This window comes from Anopheles aquasalis, chromosome Y (assembly GCF_943734665.1).
Source record: "Anopheles aquasalis chromosome Y, idAnoAquaMG_Q_19, whole genome shotgun sequence".
Lineage (NCBI taxonomy): Eukaryota > Metazoa > Arthropoda > Insecta > Diptera > Culicidae > Anopheles > Anopheles aquasalis.
The window spans coordinates 5,173,930-5,196,325 of record NC_064879.1 but is presented as its reverse complement, the minus strand read 5'-3'; the positions used below and the strand labels follow the sequence as shown (position 1 = coordinate 5,196,325).

Below are 22,396 nucleotides of genomic sequence, written 5' to 3'. Positions count from 1 at the left end.
TTCTGTTGACCAATTCTGGCCTGTTTTTCTCGATTGCTTGCTTCAATCTCATCAATTGGTCACAGTAAAGTCTAGAATTAATAGTTTGACCATTCTGGAGTAGCTCATAATGAATGATTCCTCTCCAATCCCACCAAACAGACAGCATAACGTTCCGCGGCGTCAACCCTGGCTGTGGGACTGTTTGTGTAGCTTCTGCATTCTTGCACCATGATCGTTTTCGCACGTTATTGTCGTATTTGATCCACTTTTCATGTCCTGTAACCATTCGCTTCAGAAACGGTTCGATTTCATTCCGTTTCAGCAAAGAATCGCAGATGTTAATTCGGTTCAATAAATTTTTCGCTGACAATTCATGCGGTATCCAAAAATCGAGCTTATTTTGAACCCACCCTTTTTTAAATGGCTCAAAACCGTTTTATAGTGAAGGTTTAGTTCCTTAGCGATGTAATGGCTGCTTATCTGACGATCCTGGTCTATCCCTTCAATAATTTCATCGACTTTAGCAACGATAGGTTCACATCAAAATTTTCCGAACGGAAGCGAGCGAACCATCGTTATGCTACATGAACTGATTCAGCATCGTCCCCGTAAACTTCACAAATTTCATTGGTGGCTTGCGTGGCATTTTTCCCTTTTTTATAGCACATTTTCAAAATATAGCGAATTTCTTCACTATTTTCGCACATCTTTGAACAGCTATAACTTTTTCCCCACTGCTCCAAATTCTGTTTTGTTTTGATTAAAAGATACATCAAATGTCCCTTAAAACAACGTGGTATGATATGACATAATGTGATTTATAACGTTGGAGATAGACGGCTCCAAACACATCTGTTGCCAAAATACGAAAAGACTTATTACCCAACCTAATATTTTACAGCACACAGAAAAAAAACAAACACACCGACCAACAAACCGACACACAGACATTGCACTGTGAAGAAGAAAGTCCACTGTGGGGCCTCCCGACACTCCAGCTCAATTTTGCGGCTGACGGAATTGAGGCAGATGTGTAAGGATCCACGCCAAAGTATTACTTCTGGTTCAGAGAATAGAACTCGGGGGGATCACACAGGGGGTCGACACTTTTCTTGTCAATTCTTTTGCTCTTCGGACAGGCGACTCCGTATCCAGCGACTTTGCAACAATCCTGGACCCCGGGGCGGGGGGAGGCGCCGGGTGGCACTAAATCAAGGCGGCAAGCCATACAAAATCACAGGCACTACCTGTTAATGTTTCCCTTGACTCCCGGATGTAACGTTTCCCTTTTGGAGCGTACTATCGCTGTTGTTCAAGCTTGCTGTAGGGCACTCGATGCACATACATATAAATAAAAGGGATATTGATACAGCTGCTCCGCTGGTAAACCTTTCCCAGTGGTAGCCTCACTAGATGGCGGTGTCCCATTTTTTTTTTTTCGTGATGGAGAGAGTCACCACCGCAGCATTTTACACCTTCGGTCCATCATCGCCGCTGTAAACCACAACACACAAACATAGCCGAGTGGTGCCCGGGAGCTTTATTAGCTTCTTCGAGGAGGCGCACCAGTATGGCGCATATTTATGACAAAGTGTGCCATAAAGAGCAAACTACTAGCAAAACAGTGGCTGATCTGGGGCGTTTTTTTGAGGGGGTATCTGGCGCTGCACTCCCGGGGTGGGTCCTGCCGGGTCGCCTGAACTTTACTACGTCCGAACGGACGGCTGTCGCTCTGACTCTGTGTCACCGCTTCACCCCTTTATCGCACTCACACCATTCACACTACGTCACTACTGCGTCGCTTTAGGGGATGATGAGTAAAAATTTGCGGAAAAGTGCCACATTCGGTGTTCGTACGTTCGTTACCCTCCCCCGGGGGGTAGGTGGATTTGTTTGAGGGGTGGCTACACACCCCCATGTAGCGGAGGGTACAAAAAAATGTCGGAAAACCAAGCGGAGACGAGCTGTCCCAGATAGTCCAGACCTTCGGGCACAATTAGCGACTCGTTTGATCGTTGATACCCAGCAGCCCTAGTATGTGACACCCTCCCCGGGGCTACGTTTACAACCCCTTGCTGCGAGGTGGCAGCAGAAATCGGTCGCACCGCGAGCGTCTGGCGCTCTGGTGCTAACTCTGGTGGTAGCATACATTCCATACGAGGCGGGGGGGGTATCGGAAATTTATCTGTTAACGACAGCCACAACTCCACACCGAGCTTCCACCGAGCGACCCCTTTTTTGCCCAAGGGGTGGTAGTCGTGGACGTCGCCGCCATCGTCAAGTCGGTTCCGAAATCGGTTCTGCCGAATGGTGGTCGGATAGTAAAGTCAGTCATTCGCAAACGAAGAAATATTAAAGATAGTGCGCCCGCCCCTCACTCCGCCCCATTGTGTGTTCGGTGACTAGGTCTAGGACTATGGGGAAGGAAGGACGTGATAAATATAGACCCTGTTCCGTTCCTACACCGTAGAGAGAAGTGACAGAGAGACACCAGAGAGTGAAATAAAAAAAAAAGAAGGAAAAAAAGCTGGTACCCGTTCACTCGAACGCACACACACATACACACAGTCGCACAATTGGATAGTCTTGTTGAAAGTAGTAGTAGATTCATTACTGATTTGCCATTTGCCTGATATATAAATATATATATATTGTAAAAGGAAGAGCTACGCAAGTGGTAGGGAAGGTGGGAGAGGAATGGGGCCACTGCTAGGTGCTACGACGACTAGCCGGCTGGTCGGGGAGTCACATCATCAGGCCAGCGAGCGAGCGAGCGAGCGAGCGAGTTTGCAAAATGGTCCTCGGTCGGTCCTAACGGTCGTTATCTTATTGGACCCAATTCGCTGGCCGGGCCGGGTTCGATGACGATGTGCGACGGCCCTAGTGTATGTCGCCGAGCGTCAAGTCTTGTGTCGCGGAGTGGCGCGAGGCAAGTGGTGTTACCTTTCGCAGCCGGCCAGCCAGCCAGCTAGCCAGACAGCCAAAAAGCCGACCGAAAAGATGCTGGTCGATAATAAACCGTCCGAAGGATGGTCCCACCGGGACTGTCTCTCTGTCGCTGTGTGTATGTCGGATGCGGTCGACTATGCATCGACCGGGCGGGTCCCCGGGACAGGCAGCCCGGGACAGATCGGTTTTGGACTTGGACTTTTTTGGCAGGCGTTCAAAATATGGAACCTCCGCGCTTGTGCGCGGTCCGGGAACCATCCTTGGCCTTGCCGTGCCTTACCGACTACTGCACGTTTCCTCTCGGCCCCCTTATGCAACGAATGCCCCCTCTTGGTGCACACTGTGTGCCCCGAGTGAATGTGTGTGTGCGCGCGATTGTACGTAAATCATGGCCGAGTCGAGCGTCGTCGTCGTCGTCGTCGAATTCGCAAAAATTTCCGGGCTCGCCAGCCCGGACTAATGCACCGCACGGCGCACAGCCGTGCTGACTGATAAAACCATCGACAGCCCCGCCGTAGGAAGGCTTGCGCCAAGGGGAAATGACTCATTTTTCATTCAAACCCTTCACCCGTTCCGCCCGGCTCGACTTCCGTGGCCACTGCTCGCGTTGGTTTAATGATGGCGATGGTGGCATGGGCAGGGGGGCTCGTTGTTGGAGCATCACCACCGGGCGAAAGAAGTGAAAGACTTAAAAATTGGAAACTCTGGAAGCGGAACAGCCTCTCGGGCTACACCATTGATTTTGCTCATCAATTGTACGGCGCGAACAAACCAACGGCGATAACGTCAGCAGCAGCAGCAGCAGCAGCAGCAGCAGCAGTAACTAGTGGCTAGTGGCCTAGTTCCAACAAAACGGGGCCAGTGCGGTTTAGTAAATGTTTCGTGGCATTAATTCGGTGCCCAGTTCCTTTTAAGAACTTTCTTCTTCTTCGTTTTTTTTTTTTTTAGTTCTCCATTTCAGCGTTCAGAGAATGACTAATCACCTTTCGTTTCGCAAGAGCAGTTTTGCGCCTACAGGACAACGCTTAGCAAGCGTTCTGCTACTGCTACTGCTGCTGCTGCTGAGTAGTTGCCTCGGTGGAGTGTTCCCTCTTTTGTGGCCAAAGCGCTCCGGTTATGAGCTGGATCATGGCAGGACAGTGCCCTACCAATCGCGATGAAAGTAACAGCTCAATTTCTAGAATCTTTTCGTGGGATTACATACATTTTTCGCTAGATTCTCATAGGGCACTATTCCCAGAGTCTGTCTGTTAGCAAGTGACTGGTTTACAACTCTTGAAAAGCGAAAAAAAGCAGCAGTTTTGTTTTGAATTTAGGAATGAATTGGATTTTTTTTTGCAGTCCAACTACACAACAATTACTAATACCACGATAAAAAACAAACAAGAAGCTTGGTAGTTAGCTATCAATGGTGACTTGAACGAAACGGGAAAAATCAACAGAAACTCTACCGAGTATCCCTTATCCGAGTAGTACACACTGTGAGTCTGTCAAACGAGACCGAAATTGGAGATGCTAGTTAGCGATTTTCGCAACTAAGCAAACAAATGCAGACGGTTTCTTTACCTTAGTGAGCAATCGTGTAGAAACAGTTATGTTTTTCTGCAGTTTTTGGATTTATTTTGTGTCGGCAGTCGTCGGTCGGAAATTGCTCAAAATGCACAAATCATTGGAGAAAAATGTAAAATATTGGAAAAGCACGAAAAACTACTTCTGAGTCGCGCGTTTGTCAACTCAACTCCGCTTGGTTGTTCGCGGAATTCACTGCTTTCCTTCCCGCCTTCCAGTGATCACTCCGCCTAGATACGAGCCTCCTCCTGCTTGACGAGTGTCCCCGATAATTGTTATTACCGGTGGAGGAGGTATCCAACAGTTACGCTTTATTTGCATATTAAAAACAAGGATAAATTTGACCAGAGTCACTCTCTAGTCGCCAGTTGAGTTGAGCCGTTTTATGGTACCTAGTTTTTTTTTTATATTCGTCGCAGTTGGCTTCATTAATAGTACATTCAGTTCATGCCGAGTTTTTTCAACTGTTGTAAACCAGCCGTTTTTGACAGACAGTTGAAGTCTGGGAATAGGGCCCATAATCTGGGCGCATGGTTCTAGTCTGTCCAAAGAGAACATGTAACGTAATACTGCTTGTAATGAATGCGTATTAAGTTATGCTCCCTTAAAACAAGTTGGTGCGCTCACCTAGAGTGCTGTGTAGCGACAGTGACCAAACCACTATATTTATTACTACCACTATATGTTGTACTGGAGCGCTTGATCGAACTGAAGAAGGTCGTGCTGTACTAGCAGTACTAGACCTCTTCCTCCAGCTCCTCCTTGTCGTCCAGAATGCGACTGCGAACATAGCGTCCCACAGACAGATGCCACAGCGTCGACGAGCAGGATTCCATTCTTCGGATTCGTGCCACCTTGTTGACCTTCCGCGGAAGGGAGCGAGGCAGCGACAGGGTCTAGTTGATCTACACACTCACTCCCGACCACTAGGTGGACCAATTCATTGGCATCCGTTCAATGGATGCGGGCCCATCGAAGGTCCTGCCGGCCGTCAAACGATACCAAACGCACGGCATGTGTTGCTCGCAATTAAAAGCCCAGAACACATGAGATACACAGAGTGAGTGAGAGCGAGAGAGAGAGAGTGAAGAGATGGTGGCGGATCAACAATGTAAACAGTGTGTGCAACCGAGGGCACCAGACCTCTACGGCTGCCAGCAGAAGGGACTGCTAGACTGCCGGTGGTGAAGGCAAAGAAGAAACAATAATCAACCGAGAGACAAGAGTGAACCGACTGTGTGAGGTTTGCGGTCGTCGGCCGGCAATGTGCGGGTCAAACGACCACAATCGCCACGTTGCTGGACAATGCAGGGTTGGCAATGGTTGGCTGGCTGGCTGGCTGGCTGGCTGGCTGGCTGAAAGGTTGTGCTGCGGCAAGCCACAACCAGTGGCCGCTTCTTCCACACGATTGAGAATCGATATCGCAATTATTGCCCGACGGCTCGACGGATGGTTGTGCTTGTATGTGTGCGGGGGGGCGACCTGACTCATCTCTTTCGAGCGCTATTCGACCAGCACCAACATATGGGTTACTCTCGGTACCCGGTATCCACAAAACCTACCTTACTGATTGCTGATTCAGCAACCGTCCAACCGCCGAACGGGGCCGGAGCCAGATTTTCCACCGGATTGGCATCCGGGAGCTGGGAATGGGGAACAACGCTTGCCGCAAGCACCAACAAGGGCACCCTTGTGTAACCCTAAAAAAGGGGGGATACGCGTACACACTGATGCAGGACACATGCGTTGGCTTTGCTGTGATGCAGTTGCAGTGAGCGAGTGATGGTGCGTGCCTCAGTGTGCTGGAGGCGTGCTGGATGTGAGGAAAGGCTGTGGTAATAGGAGAAGTCAGCAAATCATGGCTTCTACCACCGTACAGAGAGAGAGAGAGAGAGAGAGAGAGAGAGAGAGAGAGAGAGAGAGAGAGGGAGAACGGATTTGGGATGAAAAACCTCTTGATACATTTTGTCAAAAAAAACTACAGAGAATAGTCAATTTAAATATGACTGGGCAATCGGATCAAGTTGATTTTTTTATCCAAGGTTGATACAACTGTCCCCAGTTATTGTGCAAATTTTGAGCGGGATCCGTCCACCCGTTTATTTACAGCAGCTAGTTAAGTAGGTCGATGTTAGTGGGGAGCGACGATCTCTTCAAGAAAAGTGCACAATTTTAGGGGCTATTTTGGAGAGGTCTTTGGTAGGTAAAAACTCCTTTCGCTTCGAAGATCTTTTCCAAAAAGTTTCTGGTACATTTAATGAGTTATTGAGCCACCTAAAGTTCAACTACCAATCCCTGAAATTATGCAATTGGAAATTTGGTAGAGATGTTTTTATTTTTCCTCCACAAAGTGCTGCTGCTTCGGGGACAGGGGGGGGGGGGTCTGCGTGGAGCAGCCTCGTTACATCAATTGCGTCAACCCGGGCAGTACCCCCCGAGTTACTCCCGAGAAAAATCCCCCGACCCAAGCCAACGATGCCGCCGGATTATCCTGCGACGGAAAGCAGATGCAGCTGCTGACAGCTGCCGCAGCAAGCCTGCTACCAAAGCCACCGATTCCACCGAGCATCACATTATGTCACTCATTGCGTTCAGAGCCGACAGGTTCATAACAATCCCGGAATTTGCTGACAGACAGGCGGGTGGGCGGGCGGGCGGAGCTCGATGAACTGGCCAGCCGCGAAACAGCATCACAAAAGCCGAAAACGACGACGTTGACGACGAAACATGCTGGTGGCGAGCGACAGCCACCAGCAGCGACATCTCCCGACTTCGGAAGATGCAAAAATCAATAGCCTCATAACCTTACTTTACTGGTCCCACTCACTTCCCCCGCCCCCAACCAAGAGAGCAGCCAAAGAAGCAAGCAGCAAAGGCGAACGGAACGAAAAAACAATTTAAAGTGTTGCGACGAAAGGCAAAACTACAAAAACAAAACCGAAAACAAGGAGCAGCAAAAAAGAAGAACCGCGGAGATCTGTCAAACCCCACCAAACGAAAAAAAGGGTGGAAAGAGTTTGTGACAGAGGAAACAGGAAATGGGCCACCAAGAGCCGACCGAAAAAGTAACTCTCCGAATGTGTCAGCCGAGTCATCGGTTGGATTTGTCTGTTCGGTCGGGTTCGGCTGGGTCTTGTGGCGCATTTTTTGTTTCTTCATCTTTTTTGTTGCAATAACCCCCCCCCCCCCCCCCCCCCCGGTTCCCAGCTCGTCAGGGAGTCGTCAAGAACCTGTTTGGGGGGGGGGGGGGGGGGGGGGATGGTGGCAGATCGGTGCGCTAGTCCTAGTGCTGCTGATCCGGCTGCTTTCGGTGGCAACAATCAACAGTCAGCCACCGCGCTGAGCTGTCAGAACGCACGGGCGGGTTTAAGATAATCGCTGAGCGACAGAGAACGAGAACAGAGAAGAAAGCGCACCGTCTCGTCCCCTTCTGTCATGTCACTCCCTCCACCCCCCTTTATGGCTTCCTTCCTGTCCTCCACAGCCACAGCACCCGATAGATAGACAGTCGGTCGCTTTCTCTTCGTATGTGTGTCGCCCGCACGCAGAAGATGTGATCGTTTTGCGAAATAAATTGCAGATTGTTGAAAATCTTGTTAGACCACAGGCGAGCGGAGGAGAAGGAATGCAAGCGGGAGAGAGCGGGGGTGAACACAATTCCATGACAGATGGCCCTCATCAGCTCAGCGATGCGCGGAGTGAGTGAATAAAACATGAATGATGATATCGCCGACTGCATCGTCGTCGTCGCCGGTTCGAGAGCGGGTTTTGCGGTCGGTCGGTCGGTCGCCCGGTTGGTCGGCTATTAGTTTGAACGCTTTTGGCGCTCGTGCTGCGTGTCATAGCGTCATCATCATAATATGCTGAGTACCAAAACGAGTGCGGGGAGGGGGTTGGGTGAGATTTGACGGGGCGTTGCGAGAAGCCGAACGCTGTGCCGCGATACGCCCTGGGTAGCGCTCAGCGTCAGCAGTCAATGTCATTTGTTCTTTTGGCCCCCAGAATTCCCGGTGACTGCCGGTAAGGCAGTGCAGTGTGCCAGATTGATGGTTCTTATAATAGAGAGCAAGGCTGAGGGTGGCTAGAGGAATGGTGCTGAAGGTAGGAAGAAGAAGAAGGCTGCCAAACAAGCCTTTGCTCGTGGCAAGATATGTGATAAATAATTGTTAATGTGCCTTGCGTCGATTCGGGTGTGCAGCCGTGTTAGTCTACCGGACGGTTTCCGGTCCCCAATTATTGTGACGCGTAACGTGCAACCCTCACTAGGAAATGAGGAACGTACTAGCATGGGGCTCCGGTAATTTCTCCGGGCCAAAAGAAGGAACATTTTTGACGATTTTTTGAGACGTAACTAGTCTACTTTATTTTTTCAAATGAATAGCAGTCACGTCTTCGAAAAGATACTTTTGCCGGTGCCCATCGTAGCTGCGTGGTGGGTAATCAGAAAAATGCAAATCAATACTTTTTTGATAGATTAAACGTTTATTCAGTTAGCTTCGTCGAAGATTGGTTTCAATTTTAAAATGTTTGGCAGCATTTGGAAGTTGAAAAAGTGATCAGTGATCACACCGGGTTCGTCGCTTAAACGGTCGAGTCTTTCGATTCGAACCAAAAACACTTCTCATCGTAGCTGCGTGATGGGTCATCAGAAAAATACAAATCGATATTCTTTTGATAGATTATAAGTTTATCTAGGTAGCCCAGGAGAGTTTTTGTTAAATGTCCTATTTTTCGATTTTTGGCAGATTTTTAAAGTTGAAAAAGTGATGCTTTTTTTCATTTTGCCTAAAAACACGATTTAATAAAGATTTGTTTTAAAAAATGTATCAACAATTTTCATAAAATCTCGACGAGGCTACCTGGCAAAGAGTGTACAGATTATGTGTTAAAAGTTGCTAATCGATCGGCCCAGTAGTTTTACGCTAAGATGGGCACCCACTTTGAAAACGTTGGATTTGGGAAACGCGTGTGAAGCGCGGAATTTCAAAAATCTATAACTTTGTTAGTTTTGCTTCGATTGATCTAAAATTTTCACACAATGTTCTTGAAAGGATCAGCATCCGTTGGAAAATGTTAAAAATATGTGTCACAAAACAAAATTAAATACCGAAGCCCCCCTTAACCACGGTAAAAAAAAATATCATACGAGAGTTTCTTCACACGCTAAACATTATGCTTGCGATGTGGAAATTTCCATTGGTGGTGCGTGTAGGGCAACAACACAGCCGTTCAATTTTGGTAAAAAGCTGTGATTACTTTTAAACTTCAAACCATAAAGAGCACTGCAAAATATTCTGCTAACCTCGCAGATGCTCGTGCATACCAAAAACTTCACAGCTAAAATTGCTAGCGTAGCAGGGATGCGTAATCATTGTATGAGTTCTCTACGATAGTGCTGTTATGTATAGAATATTCTAAAATTATTTGCGCGTAACACGAGTAACAAAATCATGCTCCGGGAGTTTTGGCCAGCTTTTAGCCTCAAATACCCCTCTGTACGCTCCAACTCCAACCCGTTTCTCATCAAATCACACAACACAACATCACTAGCCGACTCGGTTGCATGCTTCAATCTTGCCGTGCCGGAGACACATTTCTTTTGTCCCACTTCTGGCATCTCCTTGTCTGGCCTGGCTTGGCCCGGTGGTAATACTGTGATTGGCAATACAGTATATTGGTACTGCCAGTGTACTACTGAGCACTGGGGCATTTACACGCCAGGCAAGCCGTTCAACAGTGAGCTAAAAAGAAGAGTGAATCTGGGATAGAACTGCATCGTCGGCTCTCAAGTCTTCATGTAGTAAGCTCGATCCTCCGTCATACCATCAGGGCCAGGTTTATTGGTTTTGGCTGTAGTTCCTGAACCCTCCCAACCCACCGGTCCGGTTCCAGAATGCCAGTCGCTAACCTCAGGTAGACCGAAGGGGTATTAGTGGCTGGTGACAGCTCAACTGTGTAAGCGTTCAGCGTTCGGTCGTGTGTCTCGTCGGATCTCGGTGTCTGTGGATCTTTGATGTTAACCTGTTACAGGTCAAACCCTCGTCAATCGCACCGAGGGGTGCTGACAGTCGCCAGACGACGACGTGTTGCCTCGGCACTCGAAGGTCTTAGCAAAAGGGCCCAAAAAAGGGGTGCTGGTGGTTTGCGGCAACTTTGTGCGCAAATCCTGATAAGCTCACATGCTTAGAGGGACAAAGCTGCCAAGCTGCTACCAGAACACAAATCACTTTCAACCCCCCCACAAGCAGCACCAGCAGCAGCAGCAGCAGCAGTTGCGTGCGACAAGAAGTTGGTGAAAATTGGTCCCGAGTTAAGGGGTTCACCAATCGTTCCCAATCCAGGCCCAGCCAAGGGTGTATTAGTGCTGTAATCGTCTTGTAGGATAGGTTATATGAACGACAACTCACCCTCCCCCCCCCCCCCCCATTGCGAGAGGGAAAGAGGGAATTTCCGGCAAGTGTCCAGCATTCCAGCAGTAGGACGGAATTGGATCAATCTTCCTTCTGTCCCACCCACCCACCAACCGTCGGTGTGATGTCTGGTGTCTGGTGTGCTGCTTCGTTTGCTTCACTAATGAAATGAAGTCCACATCTCTCCCGGGGGGTTGATGGACGACTTTCTGGACGACATGAAAAAATGGGGGGAGGTGCATCCATACTGTCCGTCTGTTGTAACACGCCGGAAGGGCATGCTGGCCGCTCCGTTACTCCGTTGACGTCGTGCGAGGCGGAGATTTACCGAATACCTGGAATAGGCCCGGGCGCCCTGGCGCCCTGGTGAATTTCGGATAACCACCCTCACACCCCTTAAGGGGGGTAGGAGCCTAAAGTATTACAGCTCGCGTAACATGAGCTTGATCGAAGTCACCTTCACTGCGCCAGAGAAGAAGACGCGCAACAACAAAAAAAAATGGCCAAAAGAATACGCGATAGCGATGCGGGTGCGCCCTAGTGCACAAAGGTGCCAAGGTGACCACCGAGGCGAGTGACTTTCACACTTGAAAAGTTGAAGTGATAAAGCGCCCCTTTAGGAAACACCGGAAGCATCCCCGTAACACGGGGTGCCCGGGCCCGCGGCGCTCATAAGTTTGCAAACTTCCCGGCAGCCAAGTGGCCGTAGGATGTTCGGTGCTGTCTGCCCAGCTCACCAGTCTATGGGTAAAAACGGGGAGGAGAAGAGCAAGTCTGTAGGCCTTGCCAAAAGAAGAAGATGAAAAGAAAAAGACGAAAGAAAAAGCATCGAAGGAAAGAAGAGAGAAATGCACTAAAGGGGATAATGCTGGCAGGCCGACTGCAGTGCTGCACCGGATTCACCCCTCCTGGCTTTTCCGGTCACGGACCGGCTCTTGCCGGTCCTGCATCTTTCATCCAGTGCGCTCCTTCAAGACGGCCCTGGTGGACGATCTGGTTTAAAGCATATTGAGCAGAGCAGAGGAAGCAAAGGTGCCGGTAATGGCGTTCCGTTCTGTTCCGCACTGCCAACAGATGAGCTGCAAATTGAGATACGAGCATGTTGTTTGCTGATTTTTAAGAGAGAGGTTATCAGCGGTTAACACAGTTGTGCAAGAGCAATAGTTCGTTACAACTCTACTTGACGCGTTTAGCGCACGCCAAAGGAAGTGGTGAGGTGCAAACCATCATCACACCAGTGGATGAGTTGTTAAACGGTCCCGAGACATTTATTTTTTACATTCTATTATGAATGCTGATCCTTTCAAGAATTTTGTGTAAAAAAGGCCTGTTTTGGCGATTTTTTGTAACCTAACCGTTCAACTTTAGTTTTTCTAATGAATGGCATATTAATCGACAACATTTGAAGAATATTTAGTGTTGTTTTGAGCAACATTCATTGACAAATTAATCCATGGCATCAAATGTTGCTAGGCGTGTCGTCGCATAGGTACTTTTTACGGTGCCCATTGTAGCGACATGACGGGTCAATTGAAATACACAAACCGATACTCGTTTGAAAGATTATAAATTTATCTAGGTAGCCCCGAAGAGTTTTTGTTGATATTCCTATTTTTCGATTTTTGGCAGATTTTTAAAGTTGAACAAGTGAAGCTTTAGCGATTCTGCCAAAAAAACGAACTTTACAGATTTGTTTTAAAAAAAGTATCAACAATTTTCATAAAATCTCGACGAGGCTACCTAGCACAAAGTGTACAGATTATGTATTAAAAATTACGAGTCGATCGGCTCAGTAGTTTTTACGGTACGATGGGCACCGACTTTGAAAACGTTGGACTTTTGGGAAACGCTCTTCAAAGTAGCGGATTTTGGAAAATCTGTATCTTTGTCAGTTTTTGCTCAATTGATTCAAAACTTTTGCACAATGCTCTTGAAAGGATCAGCTTTCAGGGAAAAATGTTTAAAACATGTGTCAAAAAAAATTAAATAACGAAGCCCCCCTTAAAGCGCTTCCGTAACAGAGCAGCAGAGTAGAGCCGATGAATAAACTAAATTCAATTTTATTCTTTATGAAAACGCGACACTACAAAGATTTATGACGTGGTTCGAGAAGTTTGCAGTACCCTTCTAAATTACAAAAAAAAACATGGATTCACGAAATAGTTTCGTGCAACTGGAATTTATTGAAATAACGAAATCATGTGAACAAGATCACTAAAGGATCAATGTAACAGCGTGAGTGCAGTGCGCATATGAATGCGGGATCCACCCTCTCGCGCTTCTAAACGCAAAACCCTAAGCCCTACCGAAGATCTGTGCGCCCAAAACCACTCGAATGCTGGTAGGCTCGTTTCCCGATCCGAGACATCCGGGACACTGTTAGAGGCCGGCCGTCGACTGGAGTGTACGCCCCGGCACCCGTAGCGTATCGATTGATGGATCGAATTATTCATAAAGGTGACGGTGACATCAAACGCACTAACCGGCCGCTGGCCAGGCGACAGATTCGGGGCATGCCAGTCCGGGAGTCGTCTAGCGGTATGCACTCGACAAACTAAACAAACGATAGAGTGAGAGAGAGGGAGAGAGAGAGAGAGAGCGCAGAGGAGACTGGCGCGTGCACGTATCCACCCGGGATGGATATTCATATTCACGCCTGTCCATTCGCCAGCAAGTGCAGAGAGGACGCGGGCCCCAAAACCCATCATCACCCACCTCCACCACCACCACCACTACCCCGAATGCATACGGTCACAGGCGGCTGGCTGGCTGGCTGGCTGGCCGACCGGACAAAACCGATTATCTTCTACCACATGGTCCAAGTTCCAGCAAACTGCAACCGCTGGCGAACGTGCCTGGCCGAGGGTCTCTCACACTCACGTCTCACGGCATATCTACTGCACCGGTTGGTTGGCGGTGGTTGTGCGTATTTCGAAATGTCTAATTTGGTCAATTACGTCACACGCTAGCACCTCGCTAACAATCGGTCTTCGTGCGCGCGAACGATAATGGAGGGAAGGTTGGTGGAGGAAGGGAAGGGAGGGGGGGGGGGGGGTGATTCAGCTGGTACAGTGCAGCGTCCCAGCCGACGATGGCTTTATGATGAGCCGTATCCATCTGTGTGAGCATAATGTCATTTGCACTGGCCGAGGATAACATCGCGGCGTGTGCGCTTGTGCATCCAGCGTACATTCTCGTGCACACGTGTGTGATCCATTTTTACACTCACTCCGTCGACACACGACACAGAGTTTGTGGCAGTTTTCCAGCGCTACAGACAGAGAGAGAGAGAGATGGGAAGAGTTTTCCGATCCAAGAGTGGGTTGTTGTTTTGGATTTTCGCACATAATACCTGGTACGCTGGCCTGGCAACCAGAGAGCAGCTGGGAGTGCTGCCTTGCATGGCCCGAACCGAGCACGGAGCACACTTTAATGTGCAATGGCTAGGCGGTGGTCAGTACCGCGCCCGACGCACTTTTACACGCTCCACACAGACACAGGCACAGTGGAGGAAACACATTTGACACATTTCCCTACTTCACCGCGCCCCACAATGCCCCTGCCTCTTCTCAGCACACCGAAAAAAAAAACAATTTTTTTTTCTTTTTGCAATTGCAGACGTGCTCACGTTCCAGCCGGACTTCTCCGAGCCGATCGTCAACATTTCCGTGGCCATCGGGCGGGACGCGACGTTCACTTGCCACGTGCGCCACCTGGGCGGCTACCGGGTAAGTATCTGCCATCACCCCCCGGGGCTGGCTATGGCTGTCACTACTTGTCACCGATTTGGCGGTGTACGTGGTGCGGCTTTTCACGGTGTTCGCTCGCACGTACATTCGCTGACTGGTGCGGGGACCAGTGTTCCGGTGTCACGATCGACCAAACCACCAACACGAACACCAGGCTCGGTTTTGGCTAGTGCTGGAGCTAGTGTTTTATCGCATTGTTCTTTTCACGCAACAAAAACGATACCCTTATTGACCTTATTGTTTTGCGAAAAAAAAAACGCTTATTCTTGGAAAATGGAGAATCATTTATTTTCTAAAGTAATGGCAATCGATAGTTACACATGTGAACCATATCTTAACCAAGTTTTGGATGCCTTGTGAAAAAATTAGCCAATCTGAACCTTTTTTTTTTCAAAACCCATCCATTTTTTCCCTTATTTTCGTAAGAAAAGGAAGCGCTGCTCAGCCATTACCAACGATGCAAATGAATGCTCATCGGATAGTGTCAAGTCATGGTGAGGTTAGCCGCAAGTGGTAACTGTTACCAATTGTGGCTTTGTGCCGTGTCCTTGGCCGATATTCCGCGCGGTGGCGGAGCATTTTTATCAAGCAAAACTGATCAATTTTGTCGTTTTTGATATTTTGCTTGATTTTTCTTCACAAGTCTCGGTCAAAATGGATTAATTGTTGCTTGTAACGATCATTAACGAACCGTTTTGGCCAATAAGGCCTGTAATTGGACGTCTTCTAACAATTTCGCTGCTTGATGGTTCACACATCAATATCACTTGTTTTAAAAAAATTAAACCACTCTTTGCACTGTGTTTCAGTGAGAGCATGCCCATCGTAACCACCAGTCGATAACGTTCGCTCAGAAATAAATTATCCAGTTGGCAGAGGATCGCAGTGCACAACGCCCTTCAAATCTTGATCTTTTCAATTTTGTTTTGTTGATCTTTTTGACTTTTACATCAAAATTTACGCTGCTACCTGCCTTTTGAAGCCAGGTATTACTTTTTGTGTTGTGTGCCAGAGCATTTGCACCATCAGCTTACCAACAACCAAGAATTACTATCGATTGCAGCTATTTTCTTCGAATGAAAGAAAGGCTTTAAAACGTTAGAAAAAAAAGGTTTGGGTAAAATTAATAAATCCGTCGGTGGAGGAGGATTGTGAGCTCCAAGAGCTGCTCAAGTGAACTAGCCACATCAGAAAACCAATTCTCACGCCACAAGCTGACTTTTAACCAAGGACACTCTTGGTGGGGCGCATCGCCATCCCCTAAACATGATCCTGATGTAGCTGCTCTCTCCCTGTCACTGTGTTTCTGTTCACTTTTCGGCAGGTCGGCTGGCTGAAGGCGGACACCAAGGCAATACAGGCGATCCACGAGCACGTCATCACGCACAACCCGCGCGTCACGGTGTCGCACGCCGACCAGAACACCTGGAACCTGCACATCAAGTCGGTCACGGAGGAAGACCGGGGCGGTTACATGTGCCAGCTCAACACGGACCCGATGAAGAGCCAGGTAAATGGGCGGCGCCGGAGGTGGTGCTTCTCTGTAACTTGTCCTCCACTGCGATTGCTTTGGATTTTTCGGGGGAAGAGAACAAAAAAATACCGGGGAAAATGGTAGGAAACAGGGGAAGCAGCAGCAGCAGCAGCAGCGTCAGATGCATGATGCAAACCAGCTAGCACGGTGCCCGCGAATGTGAATGTTACGAAAGTTTTCATTCTTTCATTTCGTTCGCCCTTGTTCCACCGTGCCTCGTGTCTCAACAATTCCGTTCCAACATTATTCATAGTTTGCCAACATCTTTTTGGAATAACTTTTAATGTGACTGGTTTGCTGGCTGGCTGGCGGGGGGAGGGGGGGGGGGGGGTTTGGTGGCCGAAACATACGGTACCAAACCGTCATCCGCCATATCATACGGGCGGACGAGGGGCGAGGTCCGAGAGAGACATGCAAGAAAATCCGGAGATCCTCTTCCTCCACGACGCTTCCAGTAAGACACGAAAGTTTGCCTACTTTTCCCGACTGAGACGCTGAGTCGCAAATCACGTTCCACGGGCAGTCGGGCGGGCGGGCAGGTGTGGGTGGGAAAAAGTTTGGTTTTCAGTTCCTCCGCTTTTCATTCTTTTCTTTCTTTATTTCCTTCTTTCATTCGTTCTGTCCTTACGGGCGAGCTCTCCAGAGGTCCAGCCATCCGCTCAGCAAAAGAAAACTCTTGCAATCTCTCTCTCTCTGTTTCTCTCAATTTTTCGCAAGCCCTTATTCGATGACGCATGCTATAAAGACTTTTGACAATGTAAGCAGCAGCAGTCGAACATTGCGATCCAGTAGAGAGGAGGAGAGAAATACGAGGATCGAGACCAGGAGTTTAGATGATTTTAGATGAAATAGAAGTTGCAGAAGCGAATAATTGCTAGCACAAAGGCTCATAACACCATCTCCATTCCTCTTTTTCCACGCGTGAGCATAGATTGGATACCTGGATGTCGTGATTCCGCCAGACTTCATTGCGGAGGACACTTCATCGGATGTAATCGTACCGGAAGGCAGCTCGGTGAAGCTCACATGCAGGTAAGTGAGGACAGTTATTCTTGTTAAGATTTGATTGATGGTGATTTCGGCCCAGCCAGGAGCAGCATGTTGCTGGAACCACTCTGGACACTGATCTCGCTGGGCTTCGATTTCTGTAACTTTCCCCAATGGGAGAAAGAAGACGCCCACAGCTGTATAGTGCAATAAAAATATAGGTTGTAGCATAACAGTTCGATTTATAAAAAAAAATCCTGACTAGACTTCACTCTGAGACTAAAAAGAAACCAATAGCAGCTGTCAGGCTCCATGTACTACAAACTAATAACCATATTTTTTCCCTTTTAAAATTACTCTGTTTATGCTACAAGCATATTGAAAAAAAAATGGATGACATCTGTTTTGGGCTACCGTGAATATGTGTCGCAGAAAGCCATAAGTAATATGGTTGTGTTCATTGCACTGTTCCTATTTCATCCTATTCCTGCTTCCATCACTCAACACAAAAAAAGCAGCCGCCAGGAGCATCCTAAACACCCCAAAAACTAACTAGCCAAAAAGCTTTCCCTCGACCAAACGGGCCACAAAATGGCAAGGGATTTTTTGTGCATCTGGCTCTGTTCTGCCTCCCAAATATTGCTTCTGTTTGAAAATATACTAATTCGATGATGGACACCAGTGCCTGTGTGCCGCTGAAACGGACGGTAAACGTGATTGGAATGATTTCGCAAAAGGAAATGGTGGGATTGTTTCCCTGGCACTTCGCTACACTACATCTCCTGGAAACACTCGGCAGGGATCGGAAGGCCGGGGGACTATACAGTAAAATAAACAACAAACGCGTAGTGCATGGTGCATAGTCCACGACCCGGACCAGCACATTCACGGCCATTTTGATTTCGCACAAATTTCATGCTTTACTTCATTCTAATAATGATTGCGTGACCGGGATTTCAAACGGTGCAGCAGCACGAGGCCGGGGTGTGTGATTTTATCTTCTATTTGCCGCGCTCCCGTACGCTTGGTATAGTGCCGGGGCCGGCCCGTCGCCACCAGTAGTCCCCCCCCCCCCCGCAAAATGGGCCAGTGAGTTTGCTCATCGCTGCGGATGTTTTTAATTGCCCGAGCGAAACAGGGGTTGCAAAAAAAAAAGTGATGTGAAGCGGTCATTCACAATCAGATAGCGTTAGATAGACAGGGAAGCGAACGAGGGAAAGGGGAATAGAGAAAGAGACCTCTATCTCCGGAGAGAGACAGACAGAGAGTTGCAGAATGTTCGTAGGGCCCCATTCCGCTAGTTCAAGAATAGATCGCAGGCGCATCTCGCACGAGTGGCATTAACGCTTCAGCAATGCAAATGAGCTGATACTGGCTGATAGCTATCTACTAACTATCTCTATCCGCGTAGATCTGGCTGCCGCTCAAGTAGGCAGCTCTCGTTGGCCAAACCTAAAAGGAACCATTCCCGTACGTGCCTCCTTGCTGCTACAGCTGCTCCCAAACTGTCATCATCACCTTGTCAGTTTGCCACTTTAATCGATCGACTAATTGAGGTTATGTGTACTTCCCTCTCTTCCATGGCATTGCAGAGCGAAGGGATACCCGGGACCGGTGGTTACCTGGCGGCGTGAAGATGGTAACGAAATCGCGCTAAAAGATGCGACAGGAGCCAAGCAGCTTGGTAAGCATCCTTCGCCCCATCGGTTCGGGCCTCTCAGTGGAGCAGAGTGGAAAGGGCTGTGTCCGGAAGTGGCGCAGGGGCCCCGCAGTAGAGACGGGTCACGCAGTTAACCTACTTGACTTATTTACCCATTTCCCATCGCTTCACCTCTTTCGACATTGAATGTGGGGGGCTATTTTGAATATGTAGCACTCTTGCACCAGCTGACAGTAATGCGTTCGTTCTTTATTGCCTTACTCTTTTTTCCGGCATCTCAACCTCAAGTCACCTCATACCGGGGGGAGGTGCTGAAGCTAACGAAGATATCGCGCAGCGAGATGGGCTCCTATCTGTGCATCGCCTCGAACGGTGTTCCGCCCTCGGTTTCCAAGAGGATATCACTCAGCATACACTGTAAGTATAGCCAACTGGACCGGAGCGATGTGGAAGTAGAGGAGGCGAAGGGATGTACGTTGAAGGTAAAGTGGGGAGCAGACATCCCCTAGGAGCAGATTCCATGCAGTGTGGTACCAGCAAATATTCGTGATCAACATCTCCTGTAGAGCTCTACCATATCATCAATGATTAGATAATTTAATCAATGCCAGTTTCTAAAGGTGGGCTAAGGATGATTCTGGTTTAAAAGGGCTCATTTTTGGTGTTTTGAGAAGAAAAAAAAGGCCCGTTTTTAACGATTTTTTGTGACGTAACCATTCAACTGTATTTTTTCAAGTAAATGACATAATAATCTACATTTTTTGAAGAATATTTGGTATTGTTTTGAGCAACATTCATTGAAAAACTAATCCATGACAACAAATTTAGGCAGTCGCGTCCTCGAAAAGATACTTTTTCTGGTGCACACCGTAGCTGCGTGACGGGTCATCTGAAATACACAAATCGATACTCGACTGAAAGATTATAAGTTTATCTAGGTATTCCCGTCAAGTTTTTGTTGATATTCCAATTTTTCGATTTTTGGCAGATTTTTGAATTTGGAAAAGTGATACTTTTATGCAATTCTGCCATAAAAAACGAACTTTACATAATTGTTAATAAAAAAGTATCAACAATTTTCATAATATCTCATCGGGATTACTTGGTAAAAAGTGTACAGATTATGTGTAAAAAATTTCAAATCGATCGGCGCAGTAGTTTTTACGGTACGATGGGCACCGACTTTGAAAACGTTCTTCAAAGTAGCGAGCTGCATGGAGCCTTGTATGAAACGCGGATTTTCAAAAATCTGTATCTTTGTCAGTTTTTCCTCGATTGACCCAAAACTTTTACGTAATACTCTTGAAAGGGTCAGCTTTCGGGGAAAAATGTTAAAAATATGTGTCACAAATAAAAATTAAATACCGAAGTCCCCCCTTACGGCGCTTGGTCCTTCATTAACCACTTCAGAACTGTTCGGAAGGTCATCCATCCAGCAGCAAAATCTCACCATTTTGCGCAGTATGGCCGCTTGTTCTAACGCCGCTTGTTCTCCGTACCGCTTCCGTTTCATTATCCGCAAACCAGTTCATCCGGTGATCCAGGTTCCGAACCAGCTCGTCGGTGCACCGCTGGCGACGGACGTGACGATCGAGTGTCAGGTGGAGGCATCGCCCAAGTCGATCAACTACTGGGTGAAAGACACAGGTAAGCAGCACGACGCCACCCCCCTGGACCCATTTACGTTCCGTTAACTGTTCGTTCCTTCCTTCTCACTGCAACTGCGCCTGCCGAAGGTGAAATGATTGTATCGTCGCCAAAGTACCACGTCCATGACGTCATCAAGTCACTGTACGAGACGAAGATGTCGATGACGGTGCGCTCGTTCCAGAAGGAGGACGTCGGTTCGTACCGGTGCATTGCGAAGAACTCGCTCGGCGAGGTCGACAGCAGCATCCGGCTGTACGGTAAGTGTAGACGTGCGCGAAAAACCCCTCAGTACCCTAGTACCCTAGTGTCACACAATCCTATCTCGGCTGTCTGCGCGCTGTGTACTCGGTAGAAATACCGGGACCCAATCGGAAGGTGTACTCCCCGAAGCTGCACCTGAACGAGACGGGCAAGGAGCTGATGGCCGGCAAGCACAACACGAAACCGAAGGTCAACTTCCCACTGGACGACGATGAGCTGCAGTACGGCTCGGCGGAGGATGCGGACGATTCGCTTGACCTCACCGTCGGTGGACAGTCGACGCACAACCACCACCACGGCCACCACGGCCATCACCACTACGCGCCGAACGTGAACGGGGCGGGCCAACCGTACAAACCGGGATCGGCCACCTCCGGTACGTCCGGATCGGGGACCCGCAATCCCTACGACCATCCGAACGCTGTGCACGGGCTGGCGGGACCGGGTGGTGGTGGTGGTGGTGGGATGGGCCAGAACGGGGGGAAGCACCTTTCCTCGATCGACATCGTCACCCGGAAACCGTTCGCCATTCCACCGATCCGCAACGGGCAGGACGGTGCGGGCGATGGGACCGGACCATCGTACGGTACGTCGTCCGCCTCCATCGGTATCGGCCACGGCCAGCTGAGCTTACTGCGGCTATTACTGCTGCTGGTGCTGCTGCTGCCGCTACCGCTCCTAGGCAACGACCGATGGTTGCTACCATGCCACTAGCAGCGCCCCCCGCCGCTCGTCGGTCATCAAACGGCCTGTACAAACGTTACTTGAATATACTGTGTGTATCTACCAGCACGGATCTCGCACGAGCAGGACGCCCAGCTCAGTTAGCGCAGCGAGCGAGCGTACTACGTACTTGGCCGGTCTGTCTGGCCTGCCAGATCACCCAGTAATGGTTGCGCCGTTGTACAAATCTGATCGATCTTATTACCGGTGGCGGCGACGGCGGCGCACGGGCCAAACGTGTTACTATAGGATGTTACTTGCATTACAAGCTGGCATCACAAGGGCTTCTTCATACTTCTATACAGTACATATATAGATATATACATATATACACAACCACACACACAATTATGTATACATACTATATACATATATATATATATATATATACATACATACATATAGACCAATTCCGTTGAGCAATTTGAGGCAATCCAGACCAACAAACGTAATGTGCCACGTATGTCCGCGCCCTTCGCCGTCTCGCGGTGTTACCCGTTACATTCCATTGCTATTCCTACTCCCGCCTGCTCCACGGGAGACCACAGAATCATCGTTCAACTTTGCTTTTGTTAATCGCGCACAAAAGGGTTACTGTAGGTAAAATGGAGGTAAAGGAGGGAGCAGCAGCAGCAGCAGCAGCAGCAGCAGGCTCCTAGCTCATCTAGCCTGCTAGAGCTAGACCAAAGCCTAGGGCTAGCAAAGTGGTGGCCACCTTCGGTTGGTTATGGGCCCTATTCCAAGGAGACCGTCTGTCAAAAACGACTGGATTACAACTGTTGAAAAAACTCGGCATGAACGAATTTTTCCAATTCCAATTATTCCATGGGGATGGGTACCAACAAATAACTCAGCTCAGCTGGCCACTAGAGTGGAAGTTCCTCTGTGATCAAATTTATCCTTCTTTTTTTTATTTCCAAAT

At 48.5% G+C, this 22,396-nt stretch overlaps 1 protein-coding gene across 1 annotated transcript in view; it reads left to right on the top strand.

The window, feature by feature from the left end:
* The window catches only part of LOC126579688 (lachesin), a 42,718-nt gene extending 20,908 nt beyond the window's left edge, over positions 1 to 21,810 (top strand). The window contains exons 2-9 of the mRNA XM_050243228.1: positions 14,529 to 14,638; positions 15,984 to 16,169; positions 17,125 to 17,225; positions 18,773 to 18,864; positions 19,129 to 19,257; positions 20,368 to 20,487; positions 20,577 to 20,747; positions 20,843 to 21,810. Coding sequence (XP_050099185.1) covers positions 14,529 to 14,638; positions 15,984 to 16,169; positions 17,125 to 17,225; positions 18,773 to 18,864; positions 19,129 to 19,257; positions 20,368 to 20,487; positions 20,577 to 20,747; positions 20,843 to 21,465 — 1,532 coding nt within the window. The 3' untranslated portion in view covers positions 21,466 to 21,810. The remainder of the gene's footprint in view (positions 1 to 14,528; positions 14,639 to 15,983; positions 16,170 to 17,124; positions 17,226 to 18,772; positions 18,865 to 19,128; positions 19,258 to 20,367; positions 20,488 to 20,576; positions 20,748 to 20,842) is intronic.
* The last annotated feature ends 586 nt before the right edge of the window (positions 21,811 to 22,396 follow it).